The sequence below is a fragment of the Sabethes cyaneus genome, chromosome 3 (assembly GCF_943734655.1).
Source record: "Sabethes cyaneus chromosome 3, idSabCyanKW18_F2, whole genome shotgun sequence".
In the NCBI taxonomy this organism is placed as follows: Eukaryota; Metazoa; Arthropoda; class Insecta; order Diptera; family Culicidae; genus Sabethes; species Sabethes cyaneus.
The window spans coordinates 178287161-178299562 of record NC_071355.1 but is presented as its reverse complement, the minus strand read 5'-3'; the positions used below and the strand labels follow the sequence as shown (position 1 = coordinate 178299562).

Sequence of the window (12402 nt, the reverse complement as noted above, 5' to 3'; positions counted from 1 at the left end):
CCTACGGCAATGAAAATATAATTGTTCAAAACATTCTATAATAGCAAACTTTTTCTCATGAACGCACTGAGGGCATCATTTTTGCGTCATTTAAAACATGTATGCGGAAACTGACCTAATATTCAGGTATATTTTTGTAAGGGAAATTTTGTGTTGCCAAAAACGGATAGGGTAAGGTGGTGCAGAATGCAGTGCTTAAGCAAAACAGCATTTTGCAGAGCAACGGCGTGTTTGTTTCACGTTTTTCAACTTCTAGAAGACTTTGGGATCTTTTTTACACTTACTCCTGGTGAAATTTCCTAACAAAAATCAATATTTTTTAGTTATTTTCGACGATTTTTGGCAAGAGTCAACATCATTATGCGGGGCAGAACGCCAAAGCATGTGGACAAAACGTACCAAGTTTGCCCAACTAGGCGTTAAACGCAACCTGAAAATTTACATTTAATTACGTGTTCTATAAACTCCTAAAACTTGGCTACCGAAATGGCCGAAGCGTTCGTTATAGCGTTTGTTACATACGCTTGTTTGCTGGGATATAATGGGTTCATATCTCAACATTGGCAATAAAATTTAATCATCTACTATTCTCCAACTGATGTGTGATGAAATATTGTAAGTTAAACAATGTTCAATTAGGTTTAAGGCATATTCTAAGTCCTATACAATACATAATATTGCTACATTTTTAATAAATAATCCGAAACAAAAGATGTACTGCAAATTAAAAGTATTTTTTAACTGTTCGATCCCGCTGTGATGCATACTACCCCTGTTTTGTATTTTGAAGTTTTTTGCAATATATGTGAAAAACATGCCTAGTTAATGCCGTTTTTGTGATGAATCATCGAGTATGACAGTATTGCGACATTTGCCCTTATTTAGACCATCCCGATTTACACGATTATCACAGTCGAATCTCGCACACGATTTCGCTCAAGGAAAATGAAATGAAAAAGAAGGGCAAGAAGGAAAAAGAAGTCAAACTCATAAGTTGATGAAATTAAAAGCCACTCTAGTGTCAGATTAGCAATGCAAAATGCGGTTTGTTTCATTAAATGATTATCACAGTAGTCTAAATAGTCATAAAAGGGATAATATATCAATTAGATAGACTGTATTTATTATGAAATTTGCATACCGACTAGTGGTAAAAGCTTAAGAGAAAACCGTGATTTCTTACATGTGGGATAAACGCTTGATTTTATTGGATGTGACTATGTTTGATGCTTTTACATTCTACACAATTATGAATTAGCTTGTTTTACACCAAAATAAAATGCGCATTCATAATTTTACCAAATAGTTTCCGCGTTTTTAAACAATTAATATCATGGGCCATTCTACCCCCTCGGTGCGTTTAAGTTTAAGTTTAAGTTTAAGTTTAAGTTTAAGTTTAAGTTTAAGTTTAAGTTTAAGTTTAAGTTTAAGTTTAAGTTTAAGTTTAAGTTTAAGTTTAAGTTTAAGTTTAAGTTTAAGTTTAAGTTTAAGTTTAAGTTTAAGTTTAAGTTTAAGTTTAAGTTTAAGTTTAAGTTTAAGTTTAAGGTTAAGTTTAAATTTAAGTTCAAGCTTAAGTTTAAGTTCAAGTTTAAGCTTAAGTTTAGGTTTAAGTTTAAGTTTAGGTTTAGGTTTAAGTTTAAGTTTAAGCTTAAGCTTAAGTTTAAGTTTAAGTATAAGTTTAAGTTTAAGTTTAGGTTTAAGTTTAAGTTTAAGTTTAAGTTTAAGTTTAAGTTTAAGTTTAAGTTTAAGTTTAAGTTTAAGTTTAAGCTCAAGTTTAGGCTTAAGTTCAAGTCTAACATTAAGTTTAAGTTTAAGTTTAAGTTTAAGTTTAAGTTTAAGTTTAAGTTTAAGTTTAAGTTTAAGTTTAGGTTTAAGTTTAAGTTTAAGCTCAAGTTTAAGTTTAAGTTTAAGTCTAAGTTTAAGTTTAAGTTTAAGTTTAAGTTTAAGTTTAAGTTTAAGTTTAAGCTCAAGTTTCAGTTTAAGTTTAAGTTTAAGTTTAAGTTTAAGTTTAAGTTTTAGTTTTAGTTTTAATTTTGTAAGTCTTGAAGGTTTTGGTTAAGTTTTGAAATGAGAATTGGCATTTTTCGTCTTATTCTTTCACATTCATTACACCCTTTCTGTTCAGTTTTTTCTCTTCCCCAGTCCTGTTTTCCAAGATTTTCAAGAGTCTCGTTTTTTCTCCTTTGTTGTACCGTTGTTAGTTTTTTATTCCTTCCGTTTTCTTCCGTCTTTTTTGTTCTAGTTTCCCTTCTTTTCGTTTCAGTTTTTGTCTTTTCCTAACTCTTTTTATCTCGTTTTTTGTCATCGCCTGTTTCCTCTTCCTCTTTCATGCTTTCCTCTTTCTGATGTCCCATTTACCTCCTTTTCAGTTACGTTTATACAGTTTTGCCTTCCTTTTTCCATATTCTCTTCAGTTGTTCTCTCCATTTTAGTCTTTTCTTTTCCGTTTTGCTTTTTCTTCAGTCCGTTTTTTTCTTTTTTATTCTTCTTTTCTATCCTTCCTATTTTCTCGTATTTTGTCCCTTCTTTTTCCTTTTATATACTACTTGGCTTTATGTTTCCGTTTTTTCTCGTGTCCTCTGTCGGTATTTTCTATTCCTTTTTGTCTTCTGTTTTAATTTTTTTCTCAATTTTTTCGTTTTTTGTTTCGGTTTTCCTCTTTTTCTATTCTCGTTACGCCCCTTTCCTGGCTCCCGTCTTTTTATGCACCGTTACCATTCCATTTTGTCACGTTTTTTCATTCGTTTTTCTTTTTTTCAAACCAGTTTTCATACTTTCTCTCTCACACATTTTTGCGTTTTTTTTGTAGAGAAGCAGGAGACGGACTACCATGGGTAATCCATCTGTGAATATGCTTAGAAAATTTACTAATATTTTCATAAGAAACTGTTTGGTTAATCAGATATGAATTTTTGAATTGGGTAATTACCCGGGAAAAAATTACCATAGCATGAAGATAAAAATTATGGTAACAGTAGGATACAAAATACAGTAAAAACAATAAAACTTATTGTCAGAAAAGATAACTCAAAACTCACCATAACTTTCATGGTTTTTAGAGATTCTACCATAAAAATGACGGGTTTGTTAAGCATCTTAACAATAAAAAATCTACTTTTTCGCGAACAGAAATTTTTATTTACAGCCTTATGGCCAATTCTATTGCATAAAATAAGAAACAAAAATATGAATTAAATTTGAATTTGAGACACTTTTACAATAAATTTAGCATAAGTTTCAAGATTCACAATAAAAACTGTTGTAGACGCATTGTTTCTACTACAAAATTTAACCTAAAAATAAAAAATAAGAAAACTTATCCAATTTAATTCTACTATGTGTATTTTATTCAATGACAGATACGTATTTCGCCTACGACTTGCAGGCTTCCTCAGTGTCTGTTTTCGAACTTTTCGAAGTTCTAAAACAGACACTGAGGAAGCCTGCAAGTCGTAGGCGAAATACGTATCTGTCATTGAATAAAATACACATAGTAGAATTAAATTGGTTAAGTTTTCTTATTTTTTATTTTTAGGTTTCGTATTCTACTAAGACGCTCCAAAAACTTCAGTACAAAATTTAATGTAATTTTTTTTCGGGTATGCAGGAATACCAATTTTTCAAGCCATAACTTAGGAATAACAAAAATGTTATACTTTTGATATACTTTTCTGACTTTTCTTTGGAACCTTCGCACGAAATAAATGCTTCAAATTAATGTAATAAATCAAACCATGGATTTAAATCAGTTTTGCGAAGCCCACACTCGTGTGGTCTAATTTTCTCGCACACGCGTACACGATCTAACGAACACACCGGTAGGCGCATCTCTTTCGGACTTTCGGTTTTATTTATTCATAAACTGCGATGAGTGTTTGCGAGGGTGAGGTTGTCGCTTTCGCTCGTCATTGTAGCTCGAGTGGCTGATACCGATTGGCAGCGAGGGCTCGCACTCTTGCCCGCGTGTGTAATCAGTATGTGTGAGGGCATAAGATGAAGAAGAACATATAATGCAAAACCTGTATCCCAGTATGTCATTAGGCCTCACGGGCTGCAGCCTGCTCACGAGTTGTTGAGGCTCGTGAGCGGGTTGAGCATAAAGATGCTTAATATTTTTGAAACGATGGGTCGAACCAAGCTATAATCACAGATTATAATCGGATTTGAACCCACAACACCCTTCCAGCATTGGACAAAAGGTAGGAGTCACAACGACAACTTGTTGAGCGTAGCTACCTATTACCCTCCTCCCCCTTCCTTTCCATTCTTTCCCCTCCATTCCCAAAAAAGTTTCATTACTTTCCCCTACCGTCCCTTCATCAATTGTAGAACCATCGTTTCAAAAATATTAATATTTGTGCCTGACCGCGTTTCAAGGTCAAGGACTAAAAACACGAGTTTGGTCATAAAGATGCTACGAGGCTATGCGTTTGCGAATGTGTAGGTAAAGGGTTTCCCATATCGAATTGCATCCCGGACAAAATGCTATGACAAATTACCTAGTTGACCGATCCTTTTCAAACTTTCAGACAATAAAATATAACCCCTTAGTAAGCTTTTGTAGTTAGTAAGTTTATTTATTTCATTCAACTTGATTATGTATGTTTTGTCGACTGTCAAATTCACAATTTTATTTTTATAGGCTATCAGTCCTATAAAATCAGAGCAGATTTTGTACTTTCTCCGACGTTTCGTTATAAATCCGTGAGGCCTAAACGCCAATCCATGGCATCGAATTTCATGTTTTTTTCTTTGAATGATCATCTTCAAAAAGTAATAATTGCAATTATTGATAATATTAGTCCAGAGTGCAATGGTCAGAATGCACAACACTTAAATAGATTAGTCTATCGCGTTATCGAGAAAAAATATTTGAAATGTGGCAATAAATATAGTGTAAAAAGTATTATGCCCCTTAAATTCAGTAGGGGAACTGTGGGTAAGACGAACAGGGTGGGTAAGACGGACAGGTGGTTGATTCTACCAGTTAAGCACTAAAATTCGTAAATGTTTTGATGGGCATCCAACCATCTTACTATCTCATGATTTCTGAACGCTTCCATCATCATTTAGAACTTTCAAATTTTGATAAAGTACAGAAAAACTGAAAATTGGAAGTGATTCTGCGTTTGGATGTAACTTTTCTGCCATCGAAAATAAGGTTTTTGAGTGGTTTAATTCAAAAATGTAACCCATAACATGCAGTATTTCGATTTAATACCTTTTCAAGTAACGTCTGCATTGAAAAAATAGGTATATTTATTTACATTTGAACAATTGTGAACGCTTTAAAAATATGTATAATGGTGGGGTGAAATGGACAGCTGCCAGTGTGGGTAAGATGGTCAGTGAACATTTTATAATAAAATTGTTGATTTTGCTTCTTAGTATTATCTCATGCATAAAAATGAAAATTTAACCGGCAAATGTGGACTTCAAACAAATTAGCAGCAGCCAGGCACGAAATAGACTTTAGAATGCTTGTTCATATTGCCGCTGCCAAACAATTTTTGATTGGCTGCCACTGGTGGGAGGGGGTGAACTGCCCCCTTCACTTTTTGCACGCCACACCACCATATTTTACGTATTCAATTAAATAATAATATGCTCACTGTTGGGGCGATTTACAATACCTGTCCATCTTACCCCCACACATTGTCCGTTTCACCCGCAGCATTAAAAAAGTTCACTTTTTCGGACCATTTTTAAAACTTAAAATACACATTGAAAAACATTTTTTGTTAAATATTTCACTAGCTACTTTTGAGAACAATATATTGAACTAAAGTAAACTGTATTTAGGTTTTGTAAATCATAAGTGCTCTGTCTTATATTAGATGTTCTTCTTAACCTGTTCGTCTTACCCACAGTTCCCCTACTGCGAACTTCTAGGTTACGGAAATTATTTTGTGTTAGGTACATTAAGTTTTACAAGGAAAGTGAAACACATACCACTGTGTGCCCCAGCCTGGGTACACAGTAATTGCTTGTTTAGGGGTTTCTGAATATTTATGTCTTGTGTGTGTATCCCTAGCTAGAGAATAAAGTGATTTTCTTAGAGTAAAGAAACTCATAATCTTACTTTCAAGAGACATTGAAGCCATTCATTAAATTTTAATTTTGCTTTAACTGATCACGAGAATTTTGCTTCCCGATGCAGGAAAAAGTACCTCGTAATTGAGATTTTCATGGAGAATAGATACTCTCAAACAGTGACAAGTGAAATCATACGTTACCGATGTTTGATTGTACAGATATGATTTTCCTGCAGACATTTCACTTTAGGCTAGAAATCTGTAAATTAAACTCATAAATCATGCCAATCCGCAATCAATCACGTATTGGAACGATCGGTTGCACGAACACCTGTTATAGTACGATTCACTACGGCTAACTTGACTGTTTGAAGCAGATTATTAATTATTACTATGCCCATCTTGTTCTCAAGCTTTGCTCTGAACCGATGATGGTGCAACCGAATGCACCGCACACAGACAGTACCGATAAAAAACGCTATGTTTTCTAATTTCTTTTTTCTTCCTTTTTCATCCCACGCCACCCCACGGCCGCGCATCGTACCCCCCCGTATCCCGATTGTGCAGCATCGATTGCACTCGTTGTTCGATTACGACCGAGTTGTAGTTCTGGAGCGCGGGACCATCGTGGAAGACGGATGCCCTCGGGTGTTGAAAAAGCGTTCCGATTCCAAGTTTGCTGCCATGCTGAAAGCGTCATCGTCCGACGACTACCGGCACCAATCGGACCGGACCAAGTAGTTGCCATTACACTTCACAGAGCTCTGATTGAACCCCACGGGCTACGGATTCCGCCCATTATGGAGAAAGATTGATTGCTTCTCGTTGCAGTTGTTGCGGTGGAAAATATTCGGTACAAACAGCCATATATAGATATTGAGTGTTTGTATTGTTGTTCGTAACTTGGTAGCCTGTTGTAGCTTGAGGCGATAAGTATTTATTGTGCGGGTGAATGTGTGTATGTAGCTGGCACATTAAACGGGAAATCAAACGCCAGCGTTGATAACTAGTTGAGTAGGACGCTGTCCTGAGTGGTTGCAATTATTGGACTATGGTTTATGTACTTATAGTGTTTTCATTGTTCTAGTAAACCTTTCAATTAGTGGGTATGTATTCGTCAAGTAATCTTGAAAGTCAATTAAACGCTATGAAGTGTTAAATTAGCTGATTTTTTTCCTGATTGGAACTCAAAAGAAATGTATTATTTGATTTGCTTAGATAAGCGATATGGAACGCTATCCCCTCGCTTTGATAGATGTATGTAGGTACTCGAGCAGAACTATCGATGCAAGTAAGCGAGCTTCAAGCAGACCTCTTCAATTTCATTCCTTCATCATGGTTCAGTCATAATGATGAATATATAGGGTATGTTGCTGCTTCGTCGTAACTACCCATACCCGTCCTACCCAACACAAATTATTAAAAATATCAGAATTTTTATGACACACAATGCAAAACTTGTTATTTCCTAATATTTTAGTTTGTTGTCTATCATACGCGATCAATCAAAATGAGCTGAGATCTATTTAAATGCTTTTTATCATTAAAGAAGCCCTACCAGCCAAATTTCCTACGTTTTTTCGTGCGACGAAGAAGAAAATGTCGTCTAATCGTTTTAATTTCCGTCATTCATAAAAGAAAATTAACTCACGCAAGGCATTGTCGTTATTCTACAGCCAGTAAAACTTGCCTGACCTGCAGAAATTATGCAGAAAAACATTTGTTATGCCGTCCTACACAAATACATGCACGTTAGCTTCGTAAACATTGTTGTGATTTTTAGTTCGGACGATGAAAAATTTTGACGGACGGATTTTAAAACGGTATGACAAATTTTAGAAATAAAGTCAATTGCGTAATTTCAATAATATGCTTTAATAATCGCTTTTCAGTGATTTCAAAGTTTCATATTAGCACAAGAACTTTTGGAGTATTCATTAAATCCGTTCAACAAACGATGAAAATTAGAATGACTTTACTTACTACGACGGGAATTAGAAATAAACCCTACATCGTCCCTATATTACTCTTACGCTACCATAGCGAGACTTTAATGTACGAACGGATATAAAGTGATTAGTGTCCGCATACGGTTATTTATGTACCCATCGTGGATGGATCCGGTATGATTCTGCATAAAGCTGATGTTAGAGTATACATTCAGTATGGATTTACGATTTTTTGTTAAATAAAACTTATAGGTTTGGAAGTAATGTACAAGAAATTGCTTTTTTCTTGTCTTTCATGCTGGATAAATAGCTTTACTCGGTAGGCTTTTATTTCCCTTCATTCAAATCCGAATGAATTGGTATTTGTTCACATAAATCACTCAGGTAATATACGTTCATGGAGAACGAGCGCGTAATGTCAATGGTTATAGGTCGCTCGTTAAGCAACATCTCCTACAAAATATTGCAATGAATTTATATGGCTAATTAAGCTACTTTTATGTTTAAGATCAGAAATGTTACGAGTTGTTGCAAACGGTTTCCAATAATAGCCAGAGTTAATTAAGGAAATTGTCTTAAACTTAGGTAGTAGTAGTAGTAGTAGTAGTAGTAGTAGTAGTAGTAGTAGTAGTAGTAGTAGTAGTAGTAGTAGTAGTAGTAGTAGTAGTAGTAGTAGTAGTAGTAGTAGTAGTAGTAGTAGTAGTAGTAGTAGTAGTAGTAGTAGTAGTAGTAGTAGTAGTAGTAGTAGTAGTAGTAGTAGTAGTAGTAGTAGTAGTAGTAGTAGTAGTAGTAGTAGTAGTAGTAGTAGTAGTAGTAGTAGTAGTAGTAGTAGTAGTAGTAGTAGTAGTAGTAGTAGTAGTAGTAGTAGTAGTAGTAGTAGTAGTAGTAGTAGTAGTAGTAGTAGTAGTAGTAGTAGTAGTAGTAGTAGTAGTAGTAGTAGTAGTAGTAGTAGTAGTAGTAGTAGTAGTAGTAGTAGTAGTAGTAGTAGTAGTAGTAGTAGTAGTAGTAGTAGTAGTAGTAGTAGTAGTAGTAGTAGTAGTAGTAGTAGTAGTAGTAGTAGTAGTAGTAGTAGTAGTAGTAGTAGTAGTAGTAGTAGTAGTAGTAGTAGTAGTAGTAGTAGTAGTAGTAGTAGTAGTAGTAGTAGTAGTAGTAGTAGTAGTAGTAGTAGTAGTAGTAGTAGTAGTAGTAGTAGTAGTAGTAACAACTTGCCAGTGTATGTAGGTAGAATTAAAGTAGATCCAAATTTGGTTATCAAATGAATTTCACACTAATGCTCACACTTCGAAAAAATCTTGTAATTTTACGTCTGACTGTAACGATCTTGTAATTTTACTGACATGCACATAAATGGAACATCGCAAATCGTATAAAATTACGTGTTATTTCACATAAAGGCTTGTTTATTGCGTTTAGTTTGATGTAAAAATACATCTTATAAAACGTGTTAGGCTATTTACGTTTTATTTAATGGAAAAATATATTGGATTTCAGTTTACGTCGAATGTGAGATTCATTTTTTCGTTCTATGCTGTTACAGAAGGGCCAAAAGGGATTGGGCGGACCCACAAGCAGAGGCACTTGTGCGCATTCCGGGGTTATAAGGGTCGCCTTCCAGCATTAGGATCCATCTATGTAATAATCAATTTCGCTGTACGTATGAACGTAAATCATAGCTGGTATTGATTTTTTATGCAACATATGCCCATTGTCGACCAATTTGGGAGTTTTACGCTATATTGGGACTAACCGCAAATGTTCCGGATTAAATTATCGCTGTAGAAAATAGCCAGTATCGAACATGAACAAATACTTATCATGCGATGTCTCAAATTACGCCAGAATTTAAAAACTAGATCACCGACAGTCAGATCAACTATCTAGCACCACGTTGGTTATATCTGGACAAGTTCCGGGGACTTCTGGGAACACCCAGACAAGTGGCCAATTTCGTCCGTGAACAAAAACCTATCGTGCGATACCTTAAATGACACTAGAATTCAATAACTAGATCAATGGAAGCCAAATCTGTTATCTAGGGTTAGATTTGGCCATATCTGGACATATCTGGCTCACTAGAAGGAACACTAGTCGCAGTATAGTCATCCCTGTTTTTTAAAAAGAATAAAAAAAAGCTATCCCTGGTTTTTCACTGGCTCGTAATGACAGAGGTTACCAACGCGGAGGAGGAATTTTGGTGTAGTACCGTGACCACTTGAGTTGCAGAAAAGTTTTCAGTACCGAAGAACAACCTACGTTTTACCATAGTAGCGGGTGCTCGCAATTAGGTTTGTTCATTATCAGCAGCGGTAATAGTGTGCTACGATTCAACCAAGTTGGTTTTCCAGCACATTCACAGAAGGATGTTATTTTTGGTTCCCTGGACTTTGATGTGACACCGGCACAACGAGTTGATATGTATCGGGATTATGCCAATTTTGATACGAACGCTTTGCAGAACGCTATTGCTTCTGTACCGTGGAATAGTTTCTACGATACCCACGATCCAAACGAGCTGGTCAGTTTCTTTAATTCGCATATGAAGCAAATCCATGATGAATGCATTCCGCTTCGTAGAGGGAAACTACGGAAGACATGTAATGCGTGGTTTAACAGTGCAGTCCGGAAAGCTATATTAGAACGACATCTACCTAACCATGATTGACGTAGGGCACCAAGAGAGCTCAAGGACCCAGCAAGAAGTCGGTACAAGGTGCTGAGAAACAGAGCAAACACAGTTATAGTGAACGCACAATATGTATATGCATAGATTCTTAAATAGCCAAGTTTCAACTAAAGTTCTCTGGAAGTAGCTTAAAGAAATTGGAGCTGGTAAGGACAAGTCGTTACCTGTGTGTAAATTTCATCCAGATGAAGTCAACCAAGTCTTTCTATCAAGCTACATTCGCAGTACAGACGCGGATAATTCAAGAGGAAGACCTCAAAATTCGCCGTACTGTTTCTCGTTTCGCTTGGTGCAATCCTGGGAAGTCGTAAACACTGTATGGGATGTAAAATCAAATGCTATTGGACTAGAAGGGTTGCCGATAAAATTCGTAAAAACTATCAAATTATCATGTGCTGGAAGCAAGCAAGGTAGTACCGCTGCAGAAAAAACGCATATTATTACCCTTACAAACCTTCGCCCAATCAGCATATTCTGCGCTTTATCGAAGGCGTTTTTGAGAGGGCAGGAAAACCTTTAGTCTTTTGTTCTGTTTTTAGGAGTGTACATATTACGCTCATGGAGGGTAGTAGTTAGTACATGAGTTTGAATATTTAAAAGATTTAAAAAGTTTTTCCTGTTTTGTAGCTGTACTGCTGAAAACCTAAAAACAGAACAAAAGACTAAATAATATTAACCCCTTGAAAAAGACACCAACAAAGTGTCGAAACGTCGGGAAAACAGTAAACTTTAGTCTTGATAAATATCAACAGTTTTATTTTCAAAATAAAACTATCAGTTAAACTATTCCTTCATTTAGCATGTATCTAATTTAAGTTATTCCTTCTTTTAACATGCATCTGAAAACCTGTTAGAAACTTGTTTTAATTTAGTTGATACTTTTGAAATTATGTCTACAGCTCTAACAAACCTTCAAATCTACCACAATTCGCCTGGTCCGTAATTATCCTTTTGGTGGTCCTTCTTATCCCACCTGGTTGTGAACGAGTAGTTTTTTAGACTTTTCGAAAAATTGATGAAAAATCGCGGAAAAATAGACTAATCAAGTCAAGTTGCGCACCCTATGCCTGTGGTTCACAAAAGTACGAAGGTTTGTGTCTAGGGGCACGAACGAGGGGCTCACGTAGGACTACGAATGCATGTTCAATCCGACAAAGCTTGACCTTTTGCAAATGTTTATCACGTAAATTTTTAATTTATTGTGTTGTAATAAATGCTCTGTAACACTGCTACACATATAGACAAGAATACCAGAAGACAACTTTAAATTTACCACAAAGACTTCCATCAGGCCACAATCACACTTCTTCTGGTGATTTTCGACGAAACTGCATTTTGAAAATTTTAGTGCGACGTAGCATTAGTCAACTCTAGGTTACTGGCTTAAAACTTGTATACTGTTGACCAATGTTAACTGGACTAACCATGTACGCGCGGAGTACTGCGTTGTCCGTGTCCCGTGCAGGGTCCCAAACGGTCGAAATGAAGAATGATTACTGCAGCGATTCAGCAGTGATGAAATCAGCGGACTGAAGATGCGGTGCGTCGTAGCATGGGAGGATGTCTTCACGAAATCGAAAACACAACCGAATGCTTTGATAGTCGAAATATCGGATCTTGCTCAAAAAGTTTGTCATTGGACGCACAACTTACGATTGAACGGAAAAAATTAATAAATAATGTGGGTTATCATTTACCACTGGTTCACATTTGTCAATTTCCTTGAAAATATTAA

General features: G+C 35.7%; 2 protein-coding genes across 2 annotated transcripts in view; one reads left to right on the top strand and one right to left on the bottom strand.

Moving 5' to 3' along the window:
* LOC128740451 (ATP-binding cassette sub-family C member Sur) overlaps positions 1–6776 on the top strand; it is a 119061-nt gene extending 112285 nt beyond the window's left edge. Inside the window, exon 30 of the mRNA XM_053835991.1 lies at positions 6603–6776. Within this exon, the coding sequence (XP_053691966.1) occupies positions 6603–6776 (174 nt within the window). The remainder of the gene's footprint in view (positions 1–6602) is intronic.
* The window catches only part of LOC128743360 (homeotic protein female sterile), a 420579-nt gene that overhangs the window by 200563 nt on the left and 207614 nt on the right, over positions 1–12402 (bottom strand). The gene's annotated exons all lie outside the window — the stretch shown is intronic.